Here is a 22,003-nt window from a genome sequence, read left to right as displayed (position 1 = left end):
ACGGTGGACCAAATTGCCGCCTCTGCGCCGTAACAATTCCGTGGTTCTGGACCATGCGTCTTCAGAATGTTTGAAGAATTTCGGAAGAGCGGGCATGCGCGAGGCTGATGCTTCTGCCAAGTGAACCCAGGTCGCAGATTTAAAATGGTGGAGGAAGCAGATTGCCGTGGTAACTTTCAAAGGCAGGCGGAGATGAGAAGAGTTGCAGGGGCTAAATTGGATTGTGCTTTCCCCCCACCTAGCACAGCCGCAAAATGGGCAGAATGGCCTCTTGGAGTAATATTTTATGATTCGAAGTGTGTGGTTCCTTCGACGGCCTGGCAGAAATGTGGTGGACTGCATTTACCTCCGTCCCCGCTCTTGAACCTCTTGAGCCAGCTCATTGATTCCTCGCTGAACAACAGGAACTATGCTCCTGTTCCACAAGGGGCAAACTCTCCCACGGCCTGGGATATTGTCAGAGTTGGAAACATTATTGAATATATTTGAGTAACGAAAGAAAGGCTTGCGTTTATAAAGTGCTTTTCCACCACCACCAGAGATTTCAACGCACTTTGCAGGTAATGAACTTCTTTCGAAGCGAGTCAGTGCTGAGATGCAGGAAACACAGCAGCACACACCAAGTTCCCACAGACAGCAATGTGCCAATGACACAATAATCTCTTTAAATTCTGGTGGTTTACATAGGATTTACCACACAGAAACAGGCCACTCGGCCTATCCAATTCATGCTCCACTCGCCTCCTCCCATCTTAATCTCTTTTTAATAGAGATTTAGAATACCCAATTCTTTTTTTCCCCGCTTAATGTATCGTGCCCAGTCCACCTACCCTGCCCATCATTGGGTTGTGGGGGGGGGTGAGACCCACGCAGACACGGGGAGAACGTGCAAACCCCACACAGACAGTGACCCGGGATTGATCCCGGGACTCGGTCCAGCGAGGCAGCAGTGCATCTAAATCTATCACTATAAACCTTCCCCCTTGTATTAAGTGGGGTTACGGGGATAGGGTGGCAGAGTGGGCCGAAGGCTTAAGTGGGGTGGTCTTTCCAAGGGCCGGTGCAGACTCGATGGGCTGAATGGCCTCCTGCACTGTAAATTGTATGAATATGTTTGTCCATTTCTCCCATAGACACATCCACACTCCTCACTTCAATCTGTGGTTGTGAGTTCCATGTTCGCTGGGTGAAGACGTTCCTTCTGAATTCCCTATCGGATTTCTCGGTGTCTACCTTATATCGATGGCCTCCAGTTACACTCTTTCCCCATCAAAGCCTTTCAGAATTTTAAAGTGCTCGATTAGGTCAGCCACCTTTCCTCACGTGCAGCCCACCTGTTCATCTTTTCTTCCCAAGCATATCGGATATCTTCCTTGTCAATCTCTGTCGCTTTCTCTCGCGCCTCCATATCCTCTTACCGCGGGGTAAATATTGGCCAGGAGAACGGTCCTGTTCTTCCAATCGTGTCTCCACTTTTCCTGCCAGACCCCCCCCCTCCATAACCCTACACTCCCTTGTAAATGGAAAATTGTCCATCTCGTCCTTGACTCTATTCCACTGCTCCAGGGAAGTGAATCGCCCTCTGGAGAAGAAATTCCTCCTTGTCTCGGGCTTAAATGGGAGATCTCTTAATTCGAAACTGCCCCCTCGTTGTAGATTCCCCCCCCCCCCCCGTGTGGGGTGCACGCCCCCACCACCGCCAACTCCGACCAACAAGCCCACTGCCATTTTACGTTCAATCGAGCGTTGACTGGAGAGGGAATGGCCGACAGCTCCCGCCAGGCAACAGCGCTCCAGTGGCCGGAAGCGGTACTGCAACGCTGTGCCCCCAGCCGAAGTCCTGGGGCCACGTTCCCGGGAGCGGGAAGGGGGGTGTTAGTGATTTTGGTGTAATGGAGGAGGGCAGAACTCCCAGGCGCTCTCTTTCTCTCTCTCACACTCTGTCTTTCTATCTCTCGTTCTCTCTATCTCTCTCCCTCTCTCTGTCTTTCTGTTTCTCTTTCTCTCTCTCCATCTCTCTGTCTTTCTGTCTCGTTCTCTCTCTCCCTCGCTCTGTTTTTATGTTTCTCTTTGTCTCTCTCTCCCTCTCTGTGTCTTTCTGTCTCTCGTTTTCTCTATCTCCCTCCCTCTCTGTCTTATTCTTTCTCTCTCTCTCTGTCTCGTTCTCTCCCTCCCTCTGTCTTTCTGTTTCTCTTTCTCTCTCTCTCTCTGTCTTTCTGTCTCTTTCGCTCTCTGTCTTTCTGTCTCTCGTTCTCTCTCTCTCTCTCTCTCCCTCTCTCTGTCTTTCTGTGTCTCTTTCTCTCTCTCTCTCTCTCTCTCTCTCTCTCTCTCTTCCCCTCCCCCCAAGCCTCAGGACCCAGATGTGGGGAGGACGTAAAATTGTTTTAAAAATTTGTTCGTGGGATGTGCCCGCATTTATTGCCCACCCCTAACTCCTCTTGAGGGGGTCATGTGAGAGTCACGCACATTGCTGGGGTCTGGAGTCACATGCAGGCCAGACTGGGTAAGGACGGTAGATTTCCCCCCCCCCACCTAAAATACATCAGTGAACCAGACTGGTGTTTACGACAAGAATATCTCTCCATGAATAAGGAGGTGAGGCCACACCTGGAGTATTGTGAGCAGTTTTGGTATCCCTATCTGAGGAAGGATGTTCTTGCTATGGAGGGAGGGCAGCGAAGGTTTACCAGGCTGATTCCTGGGATGGCGGGACTGTCATATGAGGAGAGACTAAGTCGGTGAGGATTATATTCATTGGAGTTTAGAAGAGTGAGAGGGGATCTCATAGAAACTTATAAAATTCTGACAGAATTGGACAGGGTAGATTCAGAAAGAATGTTCCCGATGGTGGGGGAGTCCAGAACGAGGGGTCAGAGTTTGAGGATAACGGGTAAACCTTTTAGGACTGAGGTGAGGAGAAATTTCCTCACCCAGAGAGTGGTGAATCTGTGGAATTCACTCCCACAGAAAGTAGTTGAGGCAAAAACGTTGTGTAATTTCACGAAGGAATTCGAGAGCTCTTGGGGCGAAAGGGATCGAGGGATATGGGGGGAAGGCAGGATCAGGGTATTGAACTTGATGATCAGCCATTATCATAATGAATGGGGAAGGGCTGAATGGCCTCCTCCTGCTGCTATTTCCTTAGGCGAATTGGACATTCTGAATTCTCCCTCCATGTACCCGAACAGGCGCCGGAATGTGGCGACGAGGGGATTTTCACAGTCACTTCATTGCAGCGTTAATGTGAGCCTACTTGTGACACTCATAAAGATTATTATTATTATTCCTTCCAAAGTTTGACAACCTCACGTGGCACACCCGCCAGTTACAGTTTGCCAACCTGAACGTGACCCGTTGATCCCGAATCTGTTTCCTGTGTGTTAGCCAGTCCTCCATCCGTGTGAATATGTTACACTTCCGAGCATCGTGGGCTGTCAGTGTCAACTTTGGTTCCGCGAACTCGCTGCTTGCTGACCTAAAAGCCAGAGTGCTACCCACGGCAAAAACCGAGACGGACAAAGATATTTGATCAATCTACCAAAGTGTTGCCAATAAGTGTGATTCACGCATGAGGGAGCTAGAACCACAGAATTCCTACAGTGCAGGAGGGGGCCATTCTGCACCGACCCTCTGAAAGAGCCCCCCAACCCCCCCTCCCTGCACATCTTTGGACACTAAGGAGCAATTTTAACATGGCCAATCCACCTAACCTGCACATCTTTGGACTGTGGGAGGAAACCGGAGCACCCGGAAGAAACCCACACAGACACGGGAAGAACGTGCAAACTCCATATGGACAGTGATCCAGGGCCGGGATTTGAACCCAGGTCCTCGGCGCTGCAGTCCTAGTGCTAACCACTGCGCCACATGCCCCCCCCCCCCTTACATCAGCCCACTCCCCTGCCCTCTCCCCGTAACCCCACCCCTTTTGGACACTAAGGGACAATTTATCACGGCCAATCCACCAAACCTGCACATCTCTGGACTGTGGGAGGAAACCGGAGCACCCGGAGCAAACCCACGCACACACGGGGGAGAACGTGCAGACTCCACACACACAGACAGTGACCCGAGGTCGGAATTGAACCCGGCACCCTGACGCTGTGAGGCAGCAGAGCTAACCACTGTGCCAGCGTGCCATCCAGTGGCAGAGATGACGGAGAAATGTGTTTTAAAACTCATGGCTGTCTTGGTAAATCATATCCCTTGACATAATAAAAGAAAACCCAATCATCAAACGACACAAGGTGCACTTTCCTAAGCACTGCTGAATCTGCCCAGTTCGGGCTCCCTTTAACCGCTAGCCTTTGAGAGCTCCCGGAGCACCCACAGCCAAACGGGCAGAGGTGTGCGACGTTTCAATCATCAGAATCGTGACATACATTAGCCACTGCAAGACTTGACGGGGCCAAGTTAATCTGGGAATACCCTGCTCCCTACTGGGTGAGGTAACTGGAAATGGAACTGGAGGCATCTTCAATATTCACCGACCGCTTCCCCCTCCTTGCTAAGCAAACCGTGCGCTCCCACTTTATACGTTGGTGAGGTGTCCTCGCCATTCATGCCTGGCACTTTGAGGCACAGCGACTTACTGAGGCAGCAAACCACTAAGGGGCCGTCACCAAATCACGCCGCGCCTGCTGAATTTTAAACCCCCCCCTTTTCGGGGAGTCCCGCTGGTGTCGGTTAAAATAGCTCTTGGGACAGGATCACTTCGCTCGCACCTGTTCCTATCTCAAAACCGGGCCGCAGATCTGAACGAGAAGAGATTCAGTTTGCAAAACGGTGAACGGTTTTGGCACGGTGCCTGAGGAGCGAGACGCTTCAATGCTATATCTGTTCAAATGAGTTGAACTCTTCCGACCACAGACCCGCCAGCCCTTGAACCTCGCTGCAAACGCCAAAGGTTCAAACCTCCACAGCCACCCTTGGCAGCGATGTTGTGACGATACTTCCCCGCCATCTCCGAGCGACATGCATTTTTTTTCTCTGTAATAAGTTTTCGCCTTTTCTGTCAGCTTTTCAAACATGTTTCCCCCCCCCCAGCCGTGGACACGCGCCGTCTGAGGTTGCCGAGACCCCTTTGCAACATGGAGTAAAAGTTACACCCAGCATGAAAAGGAGGCGACACCTGCCAGCGACGTTTGCGCTGCTGTAAGAACTGGCCGAGCCTTTTTTTAAATTTTTAACCCTTGTCGTTCGAATCTCGGCACAGAATGTCTTTCTTCAGCTTCATGAAGCTTTTTAAACTCGGCCCCGAGAAGAAAAAGACGCGACAGTACCGGCGCCTGAAGCGGGGTGTGGATCCTGAAGAGGTGTGGAAGGTGATTGGAGAACTGGGAGATGGAGCCTTTGGCAAAGTTCTCAAGGTATGAGCAATTTAAGTTCGACGGCAGAAATAAATGATTGATATTTGATGGGGGGGGGGGGGGGGGGGAAAGAAAGCCAGCAATGGCGATCGTCGCTAACGGATTGTCATTAAAAACCCACCTGGTTCACCGATGTCTTTGAGGGAAGGAAATCTGCCGTCCTTACCCGGCCTGGCGTACATGTGAGACCAAATCCCCCCCCCCCCCCCCACCCCACAACAGCAATGTGGTTGTCTCTTAACCACGCTCCCCTCCCCCCCCCCCCCCCCTCCAACCTAAGATGGCCTGTAAGCCACTCAAAGATGGACAACAATTGCCGGCGACTCCCACATCCTGTGATGAGCAAAGTGAACTTTGCGTTTGAAGGTGCTGTGTTGTTAATGGAGGGGTGTAAACGCTTATTATAGAACATAGAACAGTACAGCACAGAACAGGCCCTTCGGCCCTCGATGTTGTGCCGAACAATGATCACCCTACTCAAACCCACGTAACCCGTATACCCGTAACCCAACAATCCCCCCATTAACCTTACACTACGGGCAATTTAGCATGGCCAATCCACCTAACCCGCACATCTTTGGACTGTGGGAGGAAACCGGAGCACCCGGAGGAAACCCACGCACACACAGGGAGGACGTGCAGACTCCACACAGACAGTGACCCAGCCGGGAATCGAACCTGGGACCCTGGAGCTGTGAAGCATTGATGCTAACCACCATGCTACCGTGAGGCCCCATATGAGAACCAGATAGACGTGTCACCTGCGAACGCCTTCAAATCCCGGCCGACAAAGATTTGTGATCGGGTGCTGTTGGTTGCGGATTTTGTTTCCTATTGCGGAGGCCGTGGCGTGTTGGTGTCACAGAATCCCCACAGTGCAGAAGGAGGTCATTCGGCCCATCGAGCCTGTACCGACCCTCTGAAAGAGCACTCTAACCAGGCTCCCACCCTATCCCTGCAACCCTGGAACCCCACTTAACCCGCACACCCCCGGACACCAAGGGGCAATTTATCATGGGCAACCCGACTAACCCGCACATCTTCGGACTTGTGGGAGGAAACCGGAGCGCCCGGAGGAAACCCACGCGGACACGGGGGAGAACGTGCAGACTCCGCACAGACAGTGACCCACCCAAGGCCGGAATTGAGCCCGGGTCCCTAATGCTGTGAGGCAGCTGTGCTGATCACTGTGCCACCCTTTCGCATCGCCACTGGATTAGGTAATCCAGAGGCCCAAGAGATGCAGGTTCAAATCCCGCCACAGCAGATGGTGAAATTTTAATTCAATTAAAAAAAAATCTGGATTTAAAAGTCTAACGATGGCCATTGTTGATTGTCGTAAAAACCCATCTGGTTCACTAATGTTTAGGGAAGGAAATCTGCCGTCCTTACCCGGCCTGGCCTCCATGTGACTCCAGACCCCACAGCAATGTGGTTGACTCTTAAATGCCCTCTGAAATGGCTTTGAAGGGGCAGTAAGGGATGGGCAGTAAATGATGGCCCAGCCAATGACACCCACCCCCCGTGCAAGAATTTTAAAAAACTTATTTGAATAAGGCAACAACACACGTCATTTTCCTGTCTGCTATTTTAAGAGTTTAGCTATCAATTAGAAAGAAATAACGCCTCCATTAAACTGGCAGAGGAACATCAAACATATCGCGTATTGCGGGGACCTTTTAACCGTAGTGGGCAAGTTGACATTTTAAAAATGTGTGTGTAAAACATATATCCGGATTAGAAGGAAGACTTTGGTTCAATAGTAGGTAAATATAAATTAAAAGTTACCCGGAGCAGTCTATTACGGATTGATTCTGCTGGCAAATAATAGCCACTTTAGTACAGGTGTTCTATGGTTTGGCCATTGTCGATTGCCGTAAAAACCCTTTATTTAAGTTCTTTATTTAAGCTACAACCTTTTTGCTGGCTGGTTGACTTCCACAGTCAGAGAGAGAGAGAGAGGGGATTTTAAATGTCCCCGCAAACAGTGGCTAATTTTGCAGGGGTCCTGCTTCGGTTTCTGTATGACACACCTTCAAGTGGGGGAAAACTCCAGCTGCTTTTCTCACAGGACAGACAGGCAGACACAGACAGACCGACGCAGAGAGGCAAGCAATCAACCCCCTTCTTACAATAACAGTAATCTTTATTAGTGTCACAAGTAGGCTTACATTAACAGTGCTATGAAGTCACTGTGAAAATCCTCTTGTCGTCACACTCCCGGCGCCTGTTCGGGTACACGGAGGGAGAATTCAGAATGTCCAAACAAGCACGTCTTTCGGGACTTGTGGGAGGAAACCGGAGCACCTGGTGTTGCTCGTTCTGGGTGAGTGTGCTTTACACTCAATTTGGCTCTGTTTCGTTCCTTAGCTCTAGAGTCACCAGGTATCTTTAAGATACCGCCACAAGTTTCAAGTTCAAGTTCAGACCAATAACTCCATACACCAGTTAGTAAGTTCAAACAAGACATGTTTATTATACAGTTATCTACTAATTGTGCATATAAAACTACAAGACTAGGCTAATCCTACAACTAACAGGCTAATACTTATCTGGAATAAGGGAACTGCCGGATCAGGGAACAACGGCCTCTAGCTTTGTCCTGGATCCGCAGGCTTCCAGTCGGTGTGGACTAAAGGGGTCAGGAGTGTCTCCTCTCGTAGCGTGCGTTGTATGACACTTACCTGTTGTCGGCTGCTGTTGGCCAGGCCTCTCCTCTCCGTGGTCAAGTTCGAGAGCTGCTACAAAGGTGTTCTTGTTGGGAGGGCCGGCTGAGAGAGCTGGTCAAGGAGAGGCTGGCAGAGAGAGAGAGCTGGGGTCGGGGTCTCTGTCTTATACCTTTCCCAGGGTCTCGCGCCCACCTGGGCGGACCCTCTATACATTCGCAATCGATTGGGTCTCTTCCCAATTGATTGATTTGAATTTCCCCAATAACGGGGCAGTCCCTCGATCGCTGGGCGGTTCTTGGGGCTTATTGTTTTGGACTTTTCTTGGCGCCGAGAAGTCTAGCCTTCTATTCACTGTAGCGATTTGAGTTAACTAGTTTCCATTGTACCTGGGAATCACCGGGCATCGCCTCATTAGTATGCTAACTTGTTTTCTTTCACAGTGCCGTCTGGTTTCTGCAGCGGTCAGAATACACAAGCGCTTCTGCAAGCTGCTTGCTTTTGCAACATGTCCATTTTCCCAGCATTCTTTGTAATCTTCCATTTTGTGTTGGGCAGTGGCCACCCCAGGTGGCTACACTGGAGGAAACCCACGCAGACACAGGGAGAACGTGCAGACTCCGCACAGACAGTCAGCCAAGCCGGGAATCGAACCCAAGCACCCTGGCGCTGTGAAGCAACAGTGCTAACCACTGTGCTACCGTGCCGCCTTGTGCGTTCCTTTTGACCGAAGGCTGGTGGTCGCTGTTATGTTCTGGAGACGGGAGTAAGGTGCTTTTAAAAGTGCCTTGAAAGCTTCCCTTAGAGAAACACCCTGTGGCCGTTCCGGTCAGTGGCTAACTGTACATCTTCAGGGTGTGTGTCCATTTAAAAATATAAAACTCGCCTTTGTAAAGTCCAATATTTCTGTGTATAATCCCATGGTTTTTATTTTCTCCATCGTCGTAACACAGGGGTGACATGTATAGCCCATCCATAATGCTGTCACGGTGCCCTGGGCTAGAACAGGGTCAATTCCAGCCCCACTTGACCCAGGGTCACAGCACAGGTGAAAGTAGATTTTATTTAAAACGCCCGCCGTCCTTGGCTGAGCCCAATGAACTACAGTCACCAGATTTGTAACTTCCAAACACAAGCAACCTTTCGTTATGCACAGAATTATAATTAAACGGGCAGAAAAAGCAACTGACTATCTACTACCCTCTTCCGAGCCCTCCTTTCTAACCACCCCACTCTACACACGCAGATAAGCAACAGATAGGAGAATGGGTGGCGGAAAGGGTGAGAAAATATGAATAAAAATAACTGGGATGACTTCCAATTAATGTCTTTCTGGAGTTCAGGCGTCCGTTTTGGTACTTCATCCTTCTCGGCTTGAGATGGTTTTCTCTGGCAAGCTTGTCACATTAGGATCATAGAATTTACAGGGCAGAAGGAGGCCATTTGGCCCATCGGGTCTGCACCGGCCCTTGGAAAGAGCATCCTACCTAAGCCCACACCCCCCACCCTATCCCCGTAACCCAATACCCCCCCACCCAACCTTTTCATTTTGGTCACTAAGGGGCAATTTAGCATGGCCAATCCACCTAACCTGCGCATCTTTGAGCTGTGGGACGAAACCGGAGCACCCGGAGGAAACCCACGCAGACACGGGGAGAAGGTGCAGATTCCGCACAGACAGTGACCCAAGTTGGGAATCGAAACCTGGGGCCCTAGAGCTGTGAAGCAACAACGCTAACCACTGTGCTACCGTGCCGCTGCAGACTGAGCGTCATTTCAGGTTCACGGCAACGAGTGTGTCGCGACTCGCTACTTTCAGAGCACTAGAGTGGTTCTTTCACTTCAGCAAGCAGGAGGCAGAAAGAGCGTTTCTTTCACTTCCAAGGTCTGAACACTTCCGCCCAGTTCTCTCAGAACACGGTCCCTGGCCAGTGCACCGGTTGCCAGTTAACCAGTCGGACCGACTCCAGATCCACCCAGTGCCAAAGAGTCTGGTTTCTACTCGCCCAAACACAAAGCCTGAGGGTGGCACAGTGGTCAGCACTGCTGCCTTTCAGCGCCAGTTCAATTCCGGCCTTGGGTCACTGTGTGGAGTTTGCATGTTCTCCCCATGTCTGCAGGGGTTTCCTCCAGTGGCTCCAAAGAGGTGCAGGGTCGGTGGGGTTACAGGGATAGGGCAGGCGAGTGGGCCTAGGTAGGGTGCCCTTTCGGAGGGTCGGTGCACTCTCGATGGGCCGAATGGCCTCTTTCTGCACTGTCGTGATTCTATGAATTATACGACTCCTACATAGTGTCTTGCCCAGCTGGCTGATTCAACTTTGAGTCTTCTACTTAAAGGAACAGCCGATTATGGATCCACGGACCACAAATAAGTGAGAACAAAGGATGTACACAGGAAGGACCCTTACAGTGCCCTGAAAGGGTGGACCGTCTCCTTGACCCTCTGCATGCAGTTCTGTGCACCTGAGTGGAGGGCAGCTAAGACTCAACTAGATTGGGTGGGGAGGGGGAATGGTTGGGTTTTTTATTTTTAAACCAGCAGCTCCGTGGCCCCAGCTTTCTATTGCCAGAAGAAACAGAGGCCAGTTTGGCAACAAACCTCACGCATGTCTCTCCGTTTTGCATTTCAAACCCCCTCTTCGATTCTCCCTTCAAAAGAACAGCCTTGTCAAAATCATCAGCGATTCCAGATATGGGTGGCGTCAAGCACGTTGATCAAACCGTGCGCTTGGATATGAATGGTCAAACTCAAAGGCCGACATGTCTGATTCCACAGGTGGGCGGTTCGGGTAGCACCTGACATAGCTCTTCTCGATTGGGCCTTGACGTGAGGCGAGACCCCAGGGCGGACTCTCCATCGTGATTGCCCCCTTGCCCCGCTTTCTGCTCGAGGAGACCCGGCCTGCTCGCTGCCTCAACGCCTTTCCAAGGGCAGGGAGCGAAGCAGAGAGGTCAGCGACCATCACGGTCCGCTCACCGCTTCGGAACACCGTGTACGATTACCTCTGCGTCTGAAGCCAACGGGGAACGTGTGTCGCAGAACGGTGGTGATCCGTAGGCAAAGTGGCCGCACACTCAACGCTCTGTTGTCAATGACATTGTTACGGTTTGTTAATGTGGCGTTGATTACGTTGTTACGGTGATGAGAACTTGTGATGTGTATCGATTGTCTTTGAGCACAGGCAACTAGAGAATATTGGTGGCATAGTTGAAAGGTCACTGGGGTCAGTAATCCAGAAGATTCGGCCAATGCGCTCGGGACATGGGTTAATGGGTTAATAACATGGTTAGCACTGCTGCCTCACAGCTCCAGGGACCCAGGTTCAAGTCTCAACTTGGGTCACTATCTGTGCGGAGTCTGCACGTTCTCCCCGTGTGTGCCTGGGGTTTCCTCCGGGTGCTCCGGTTTCCTCCCACAGTCCAAAGATGCACAGGTTAGGTGGATTGGCCATGATAAATTGCCCGTAGTGTCCAAAGTTTAGCTGTCGTGATGGGGATAGGGTAGGGGAGTGGGCCTAGGTCGGGTGCTCTTTTGGAGGGTCGGCACAGACTCGACGGGCCGAATGGTCTCCTTCTGCACAGTAGGGATTCTATGACTCTAAGATCAGAGTGGGGCCTGGCTCCCTACGTCACTGCTCGACACAGAGCAGCATTGGATATGGACCCGGAGCTCGTTACGTCTCCAACACCCCAGGCTGGGGAAAGCCTATTGATGGTGCATCACCTACTTTGCAAACTTGGCCTGCAGAAGCAGGCGGAGGATTGTTCACACATTAATATCCAGGGAGAGTGACTTACAACCATGGATGGCCAAAAACAATGGCGTATTGGAGGGAAACATCAGGATAAACCAGAGTGACAATTGGCAGTGGTTAGTGTCAAACCGTTTGTTTCTTTAGGCCAACAACAGAATATGGTCAAGATTGGAAGGGCAGAATAGTCAGAAGAAATTTAGCGAAGGTCAATAGGGTTAACAATAAGAAAACTTGAGCTTGTAAAGTAAAGTGGCCATGGTACCAGATGACCATGGGCTGCTTTCCCCTTTGACAAGGGAGAGCGGACTGGTGGTGATTTAACCCAAGGATCACCACACCTCAGGCGAGGGGCGAGGTTGAGGAAGGCCGGGCCTTCACGAATAACCTCAGCCGGAACGGGAATTGAACCCACGCTGCTGTCTTTGCTCTGCATCATGGACTAGCTGTCCAGCCGACTGAGCTAAACCAGCAAGAGCAGCTTCTAGCAAAGGGAAAAAACTTCATATTTACCACATTCTATCCACTTCCCCGTTCGCCTCAGAAACCTGGACAATAAGTAAAGATCTGCGGGAGAAAATAGAAGCCTTTGAAACGTGGGTAAAAACGGACGCAAAAAGTTCCATATACACAACGGACGAGCAATGCAGAGGGTCTTGAAATAGTCACAGCAAAAAAGAGCTCTCCAAAACTGACAGCTAGAAAAGAAGACTCCAATATCTCGGACATGAGATCCCAGCTGAGAAACGCCAGCAAATAGATCGATAGACGTCGACGTAAGAGAAAAACACAGCAGCTTCAAATTAAGTTACTGTGAAAAGCCCCTAGTCACCACATTCCGGCACCTGTTTGGGGAGGCTGCGACAGGAATTGAACCCGCTGCTGCTGGCCTTGTTCTGCATTACAAGCCAGCTGTTTAGCCCACTGTGCTAAACCATCCCAGGCACGGAAGGAAGCCGTTCTGTATATCGGCTCCATGCCAGCTCTGTGCAGGTCAGTCCAGTCATTCCATTCCCCCTTTGCAGTATTCCCATACCCTGGCCTCCACCTCCCCCCAACAGCCCTTCCGCATCTTAACCAAAACCTTAAATCTGTGCCTAAGTTTGGGTTTGGGCCAAAGTTTGTTGCTTGGGTACGGCTATTGTACCCCTCCCCCCCCCATGGCCCATGGCGAGTGTGAGAATAAATTAGACAAATTGGGGGTATTTTAGGCTGTATAGAGAGACAAGGCAGGGGTGCCCATTGTCACCATTGCTGTTCGCGTTGGCGATTGCGCTCTGAGCTTCGAATGACGGGTTTGTGGGGGGGGGGGGGGGTAGAGAGCATCGAGTGTCTTTATACGCCAATGGTTTATTGCTGTGTGTGGCAAATCCATTGGAAAGTATAGGGAGAATTATAAATAAATAAACTTCATTGTCACTAGTAGGCTTATATTAACGCTGCAATGATAAGTTGCTGTGATAAGCCCCTAGTCGCCACATTCTGGCACCTGTTCGGGTATGCAGAGGGAGAATTCAGAAATCTCAGCTGGTACAGGAATTGAACCCGCGCTGCTGGCCTTGTTCTGCATCGCAAACTAGTTGTCTAGCCCACTCAGCTAAACTAGCTACAATGTTAGTCTACTGGCTTAGTCACCTAGAGGCCTGGACGAACTTATAGGATATGAGAGGCTTGGATAGAGTGGACGTGGAGAGGATGTTTCCACTTGTAGGAGAAACTAGAACCAGAGGACACCATCTCAGATTGAAGGGACGATCCTTTAAAACAGAGATGAGGAGGAATTTCTTCAGCCAGAGGGTGGTGAATCTGTGGAACTCTTTGCCGCAGAAGGTTGTGGAGGCCAAATCACTGAGTGTCTTTAAGACCGAGATAGATAGGTTCTTGATTAATTAGGGGATCAGGGGTTATGGGGAGAAGGCAGGAGAATGGGGATGAGAAAAATATCAGCCACGGTTGAATGGCGGAGCAGACTCGATGGGCCGAATGGCCTAATTCGGCACTTTAGGGTTGTTCGTCTGTGAAATTTCCCCTCCCCCAGAGAACAGTGAAATCTGGGTCATTGCATATATTCAAGGCTGAGTTAAGGTGGATTTTTTTCCTGGGGGCGGATGGGAATATGTGGAGCCACAATCGGACCAGCAATGATCTCAGGGTTCCAGGTTTGAGATGGGACGGGGAGAGGAGCAGCAGCCGACATTATCTTTCGAACGCGGAGAGGCTTCCTCTCGTTCAGACCGAGCGTTGGCAGAGAGAGAGAGAGAGAGAGCTCAAACCACAACCACTTCCGAGTGATTTGCAGCTTCTGTCGAAACCAGTGTCTGGGCTGCAGTCAGTTCCCGGCGCTCCTGACAGGCACAGCTCTGTCGGAGCCGAGATGCAGTGCACCAAGTGACAGAAATCCGATCAGGAAATCACAGAATAAGAACTTATTTGCGAAGGGAACGATTTGGACATGGGGGGGGGTTTGCTCTCTCCCCTGGCCTGCTCGCCTCGGTCAGCCGGTTGGCTCCCCACTCGTGTATTATCCATTCCTGTCGCTCTGAGAGCCCTTTGCAATTGTAGCCGCCAAGCTAACTGACCCGCTGTCGTTAGCTTTGCACATGCCTTGACACCCAGGGTCACTTGGCGATCAATACTTGTTGCGTGTTTCTGCCTCCCTGCCTGGAACCCTGACACAGGAATCGACTGTCGAGCCTAATGCCCCCAATTCCACCCCATCCCCCCCCCCCTCAACTATAAAAACAAATGCCAGGAAGAAAAATGTGTGGAAAAAGTGATTAATCTATTGTTCTGGCCCGTCTCCACCTGGTTGCGATTGTTTCCTGTTTGGTCATCATTCTCTCGACAGTGGCGGTTGTAGGCGAGTCTCCTTGGCAACCAAGGCACAGGCCTAGGCCCAAAAGCCTCCATGTTGTGTCAACTCCCCGACAGCTTCCTGTGCTGCCGACAGCAAGCGGGGAATGTGGGACCCGCAGTTCGCCAGAGTCAAAAGGGCTCTTGACAACTTTCCCTGCGGAAAAACCGGCAAACAGTCACGCAAAGCCTACCCGGGAGCAAAGGAATCATCTGTCCCCCTCAATCCTGTCAACGGCAGAGAGACAGTATATATTTAATGGCATGATTCTGAAGTGTGCCCGGGGGCAAAGGTCGGAGGTTCATGCTCATCTTTGCGCACACGAACCAGGAGCAGGCCATTTGGCCCCTCGGCCTGCCCCGCCATTTAATAAGATCACGGCTTAACCTCAAACCTGCAGCCGGGCCCATCCCCAATAACCTTACACCCCCTTGCTCACCAAGAATCTATCCACCTTTGCCTTGGTTTACAGGTGTAACAGGTGATTAAGAAAGCAAATGGAGTTTTGTCCTTCATTGCTAGAGGGATGGAGTTTAAGACTAGGGAGGTTATGCTGCAACTGTATGCGGTGTTAGTGAGGCCACACCTGGAGTATTGTGTTCAGTTTTGGTCTCCTTACCTGAGAAAGGACGTACTGGCGCTGGAGGGTGTGCAGAGGAGATTCACTAGGTTAATCCCAGAGCTGAAGGGGTTGGATTACGAGGAGAGGTTGAGTCGACTGGGACTGCACTCGTTGGAATTTAGAAGGATGAGGGGGAATCTTATAGAAACATATAAAATTATGAAGGGAATAGATAGGATAGATGCGGGCAGGTTGTTTCCACTGGCGGGTGACAGCAGAACTAGGGGGCATAGCCTCAAAATAAGGGGAAGTAGATTTAGGACTGAGTTTAGGAGGAACTTCTTCACCCAAAGGGTTGTGAATCTATGGAATTCCTTGCCCAGTGAAGCAGTTGAGGCTCCTTCATAAAAAATTTTTAAGATAAAGATAGATAGTTTTTTGAAGAATAAAGGGATTAAGGGTTATGGTGTTCGGGCCGGAAAGTGGAGCTGAGTCCACAAAAGATCAGCCATGATCTCATTGAATGGCGGAGCAGGCTCGAGGGGCCAGATGGCCTACTCCTGCTCCTAGTTCTTATGTTCTTAAAAATATCCAAAGATTCTGCTCTTTTCAGGCAGAGAGTTCCAGAGGCTCATGACTGAGAGGAAAGATTCTTGCCTCATCTAGTTTTAAAGAACTAGACCTCTAGTTCTAGATTCTCACACCAGAGGAGACGTCCCCTCCACATCCACCCTGTCAATACCCGCTTGGGATCTTAAAGGTTTAGATCAAGTCGCCTCTTACTCTTCGAAACTATAATAGATATCAGCTTTGTAGGGAGTAGGACTTATTGAGAGATTAGTTAGCAAAGCTAACCCCGATTTTGGGTTTCAGGAATCTGAGTACCAAAATAGGGAGGTTAGGATAGGACCTCTTAGAAAGCTCTGATTGATTGATTTTTTTTTGATTGATTTGATATATCGTCGCATGTACCGAAGTACAGTGAAACGTATTTTTCTGCGGCCAGGGGAACGTACATAGTAGACAAAAGAATAATCGACGGAGAACATTGACAAATGGTACATCGACAAACAGTGATTGGTTACAGTGCGGAACAAGGGGCCAAACAAAGCAAATACGTGAGCAAGAGCAGCATAGGGCGTCGTGAATAGTGTTCTTACAGGGAACAGATCAGTCCGAGGGGGAGTCGTTGAGGAGTCTTCTAGCTGTGGGGAAGAAGCTGTTCCTATGTCTGGATGTGCGGATCTTCAGACTTCTGTACCTTCTGCCTGATGGAAGGGTCTGGAAGAAGGCAATGTCTGTGTGGGAGGGGTCTCTGATAATGCTGTCTGCCTTCCTGAGGCAGCGGGAGATGTGGACAGAATCAATGTGGGGGTTACCAGCTTGTGTGATGCGTTAGGCTGAGTTCACCACACTCTGCAGTTTGTTGTGATCTTGGGCCGAGCAGTTGCCATACCAGGCTGTGATGCAGCCGGATAGGATGCTCTCTATGGCACATCTGTAGAAGTTTGTGAGAGTCGATGCAGACATGCCAAATTTCTTTAGCTTCCGTAGGAAGTCGAGACGTTGTTGGGCGTTCTTGACTGTTGCATCAACGTGAGTGGCCCAGGACAGACGGTTGGTGATGGTGACCCAACACCAACGAGCTATTGACAGCTTTTGGGCCCCAACTGGAGTATTGCGTCCAGTCCTCGTCGCCACACTTTAGGAAGGGATGTGAGAGGGTGCGGAGAGAGATTTACCAGAATGGGTCCGGGGATGTGGGGGATTTGAGCTCCAAGGTGAAGTTGGAGAAGTTGTCATCGGAGCGAAGGAGGGTGAGGAGGAGATTTGAACGAGGTGGACAAGATGGTGACAGGTTTAGATAAGGTCGGGACTCTGTTCCTGTTAATTATTGGTACAGGAGTTGGGCAAGGTGGGGGACATAGATTTAAGGTTTTGGTTGAGAGATACGGGGAGGTGAGGGGTATTGTGAGGAAGAAGATTTTACCCAGCGAGTGGAAATGAACGGGAACCCGCTGGCCACGAGGGTGGTGGAAGCCAAGGCGATGAATGATTTCAAACGGAAATTGAATGGGGGGGCTTGAGGGAAATAAAACACGCTGGGAACAAGAGCTGGTCACCTTCTAATAGGCCGCAAAAATCTTAAAATTAGCCATTTACAAAGCCAAGATTGAGGGTGGCGGAAATCTGTAATTTTATCCTCCAGGGCTGGGTACAGCTGACCACAAAATTGACATGTTGCTTTTGACAAGGAAGCTGTGATGTTAAACGGTGGTGCGAGACCAGAAAGGGTGGTCACGCCCACGTGAGAAGTGTTGTGGCCTTGTGCCCCGTTGCGAATGTGCCCCGGGCCTGACTAATGGTTTGTTGTCCCCTTTCGAAGGCGCAGAACCGGGACACCGGGGACGTGGCGGCTGCCAAGGTGATCGGGCCACTGGATGCGGAGGAGCTGGAGGATTACATGGTGGAAGTTGAGATCCTGGCCTCGTGCGATCACCCCAACATTGTAAAACTCCTCGATGCTTTCTACTATGGAAACAGCCTGTGGGTGAGTCAGGAAGGGGGGGGGGGGGGGGAATAAAAAAAAATGTCCTCAACTTCCCAAAATGGGGGAGTTTCAATATCCCAAGAGGGTGTTATAAGTGAATGAAATACCTGTGATGATATGATCTGCATACTCGTCTGCCATTGGGCCAGAACGTCGGCTTACCATTGGCCCTGGTCGGTCATGTGCCTCTCGACCGATTGGCCGAGAGGCTGAGTTAACCACGCCTCTATTAACGAGGTATAAATGCTCAAACGCCTGACGATCGTCCCTTTCCACTGTAGACGATCGCAGAGCTGTGTTCTAGTTAATTAAAGCCAGACTTTGGTAAATCACTCGCCTCGCGTGCAATCGATGGTACATCAATACCCAAACACTCGTCCATTCTGTCTTTAATCGTTCCCATTGTGTTCTGATTAGTAACTATTTGAATACTCAATTTTATCATCCTTCGTTTCTAACCTAGAACCGCACAGCGCAAGCAAGGGGCCATTCGCTCCTTCACGCCTATGCTAGCTCCTTATCCTGAGCTCCCCAGCTTTCCCCGCCCTGAAACCCCATCAATTCTCCCTTTCAGTTATCTATCTAACTTCCAGTGGAGATGTCTGACGCCTCTCTCTCTCTCTGTCTGTCTCCATCGCACGTGCGCTGGATCGGCATTAAGGCAGGGTCTTGTGCAAGAATCATTAACTCTGGCGGATCAAGATGGCAAATCGGTGGAATAAACGCCAGATGGAATTCGACAGAATCTACAACACACAAAGGCACAGGCCATTCAGCCTGACTGCTCAGCGTTGGTATTTAAACCCCACACAAACACCCCCGCCCTCTAATTGTCTCTCCCCCCCCCCCCCCCCCCCCCCCCCCCCAACTCTCTCTCTTCTATTCACCCAATCTTGCATTGGACCTCCACTTAAGTGCGTCAGTGCGACCTGTTTCACATTCCCCCCCACCCCCACGGGACAATGGGCTCGCCAACTTGGTTCGAGGTTTCCAATGCGTCATTGAACAGTCCCAGATCTTAAAGCTGTCTCGTTTCCCCTTACAGATTCTCATTGAGTTCTGCCCTGGCGGTGCGGTCGATGCTATAATGTTGGGTAAGTGGTGTTGCAGTCTGCCGAATTGATGGAGTCCGCAATCCCCCTCTCCCCCCTCACATTTCCCCCCCTCTATTCCTGGGAAACAGTTCCACAGACTGTGGGCGCTTGGTAACTGCACTCCCCCACACAAAAAATAATTGGGTACTCTAAATTTATTTTAAAAACACACAAAAGCATACACATACAAACACATACACACAAACGCACATAAGCACATACACAGAACACGCAAACACACAAAAACGTACACAGAACAGACATACACAGACAAACACGCACGCACAAAAACACATCCCACAAAAACAAATACACTCTCAGACACAAAACCCAGCACAAACACATGCACACGTGTTCCATTAAACCTGTGGGGTGGGGTTGGGGGGGAGGTGAGGGGGAGGGGGGGGGAGTGGGTGGGGGAGAGACACAAAGGCCAGAACCAATGGGTCTCACCTCGGTTTGCTTCTGTCGCAGAGCTGGAGAGAGGGTTGGTGGAGCCCCAGATTCGTGTTGTTTGCAGGCAGATGCTCGAAGCTCTCCACTACCTCCACAGTAACAAGATCATCCATCGCGACCTGAAGGCTGGAAATATACTCCTGACCCTGGACGGAGACATTAAACTAGGTAAGAGAGAGGAGCGAGGGCTCGGGACAGGAGAGTAAGACAGTGAAACAAAAGGATTAAAGCCAATCCCAATAGTACATTCACCACCATTTGCCCTTCCCAGCCAGTTGCCATCTCTTAATACAGTTGATTAAGTTCAAGTTAAGTCTCTGACTCCATCACCTCTGCTGGCAATGCATTCCACACACCCACCACTCTCTGTGTAAAGAACCTACCTCTGACATCTCCCCTATACCTTCCTCCAATCACCTTAAAATTATGTCCCCCAGTGTCAGCCATTCCCGCCCTGGGGAAAAGTCTCTGGCTATCCACTCTATCCATGCCTCTCATCACCTTGTACACCTCTATCAAGTCACCGCTCTTCCTTCTTCGCTCCAGTGAGAAAAGCCCTAGCTCCCTCAACCTTTCTTCATAAGACCTGCCCTCCAGTCCAGGCAGCATCCTGGTAAATCTCCTCTGTACCCTCTGCAAAGCATCTACATCCTTCCTATAATGAGGCAACCAGAACTGGACACAATATTCCAAGTGTGGTCTAACGGGTTTTATAAAGCTGCAGCAAAACCTCGCGGCTCTTAAACTCAATCCCCCTGTTAATGAAAGCCAACACACCATAAGCCTTCTTAACAACCCTATCAACCTGGGTGGCAACTTTGAAGGATCTATGTACGTGGACCCCAAGATCCCTCTGTTCCTCCACACTTCCAAGAATCCTGTGTTCAGCATTCAAATTTGACCTTCCAAAATGAATCACTTCACATTTATCTAGGTTGAACTCCCATCTCCATGTTAAATGGAGCCACGTCAGGTAGTCGAGTATGGAAGTCGACATAGATCTTTTTCCGAAGTTGGTTTATTCACAGAACGCAGCAGCACATAGCTCCACCTCCTACCTACCAACCCAGAGTCCCAGCGGTCTCTCTTCATATGTGCTCAAGGTACACGATTTAAAAAAAATAAATTTAGAGTACCCAATTCATTTTTTCCAATTAAGGGGCAATTTAGCGTGGCCAATCCGCCTACCCTGCACATCTTTGGGTTGTGGGGGTGAAACACGCAGACACGGGAGAATGTGCAAACTCCACACAGACAGTGACCCAGAGCCGGAATCGAACCCGGGACCTCGGCGCCGTGAGACAGCAGTGCTAACCACTGCGCCACTGTGCCGCCCCTCAAGGTACACGATTAATCAATAGAATTGGCAAACGATTGACGCTCCAAGCTCGATGTTGGAATGTTGGGAGAAACTTCTTCAATCAAAGGGTGCCAGGCTGGGGATTGGCTTCCGCAGGAGGATACAGAGGTAGCTGGGGGGGGTAAATGCCCCGTTGCCCCGGGCGGCTCTACTGGGGTCACCGCGGAGGCAGCATTCACTGACACTCGCCCCAACTCACAGCCAGATACAGGTCCCAGCCAGCCTCTGACAATAGCCCCACCCCCCCACCACCACCACCACCACCACCACCCCAGCAAGTGACAAGTAGGACGAGGAGGCCATGGATTGTGTTCGTGGGGACAGAAAGGATTGAGTCCCGAGCTGAGAAGATGCATTCGGTCGATCTGAAAAGGCCGATCTGTTGGACGTCACTGACCTGAGTGATTGCCGAATATTGTTAGAAGGCAGCACACAGTTCTGGCGGGCTCCAGGGTTGCATGACACCCTTGCAAGCTATCGCCGTTATGTCCACATGTTCTAACTGCGCAGAAACATCTATCTCCTTTCATTGTACTCACTCAGAGTAACTCAGTTATCAGTTAAAACATCACTTCTTATCTCTTCCCGTACCAGCCTCCCCGGGCAGGCGCCGGAATGTGGCGACAAGGGGCTTTTCACAGTAACTTCATTGAAGCCTACTTGTGACAATAAGCCATTTTCAATTTCAATTTTTCTTCCCAAAGACAAACATAGTTTGTACTGTTGCCTCCGTACGGTCTCTTTGGCTGAGTTACTATATTTCTACCATTCATATCCCTTCTTAACTTCAACTCATTTGCTGCTGAAACCCTCATTGAAAACTTCCTTACTCTGCCGTTAACACAGTCTGCTAACTGATCTCGACGCCACTATCAACACCTACTTTAGTCTTTAACACTGCCAGTACCTTTGCCTCTGTCTTTTTAAAAATAAATTTAGAGTACCCAATTCTTTTCTTTCCAAATAAGGGGCAATTTAGGTGGCCAATTCATCTACCCTGCGCATCTTTTTTGGGTTGTGGGTGTGAGACTCACGCAGACACGGGGGAGAATGTGCAAACTCCACCCGGACAGTGACCCGGGGCCGGGTTCGAACCCGGGTCCTCGGCGCTGTGAGGCAGCTGTGCTAACCACTGCACCACCCTGCTGCCCCCTGATGAGGCCGTCAATTCACGCGACACGTGGTTAGAAGTGAAAAGTGGTTTTAATCATCTTACAACAGAGCCTGCCTGTGACGAGATGAACTCTAGATGAACTGGCAGGCAGGCTCTGACTGACGAGCTTTATACAACCAGTGAGGGGGGGGGGAGAGTCATGGGCGGAGCCAAGGGTGGAGCCCA

General features: G+C 50.4%; 1 protein-coding gene across 2 annotated transcripts in view; it reads left to right on the top strand.

The window, feature by feature from the left end:
* The first annotated feature begins 5,117 nt into the window (after window positions 1–5,117).
* The window catches only part of LOC119957347 (serine/threonine-protein kinase 10-like), a 43,300-nt gene continuing 26,414 nt past the window's right edge, over window positions 5,118–22,003 (top strand). The window contains exons 1-4 of one of the 2 annotated variants that reach the window (XM_038785260.1): window positions 5,118–5,369; window positions 17,590–17,754; window positions 18,800–18,848; window positions 19,323–19,472. In XM_038785260.1, the coding sequence (XP_038641188.1) occupies window positions 5,217–5,369; window positions 17,590–17,754; window positions 18,800–18,848; window positions 19,323–19,472 (517 nt within the window). In that variant the 5' untranslated portion in view covers window positions 5,118–5,216. Of the gene's footprint in view, window positions 5,370–14,938; window positions 15,123–17,589; window positions 17,755–18,799; window positions 18,849–19,322; window positions 19,473–22,003 lie in introns of those variants that run through there. The other variant, XM_038785261.1, reaches the window with a different exon arrangement.

This window comes from Scyliorhinus canicula, chromosome 26 (assembly GCF_902713615.1).
Source record: "Scyliorhinus canicula chromosome 26, sScyCan1.1, whole genome shotgun sequence".
In the NCBI taxonomy this organism is placed as follows: domain Eukaryota; kingdom Metazoa; phylum Chordata; class Chondrichthyes; order Carcharhiniformes; family Scyliorhinidae; genus Scyliorhinus; species Scyliorhinus canicula.
Note: the sequence above shows the minus strand (reverse complement) of the source record. Positions and strands in the feature narration are given on the sequence as shown.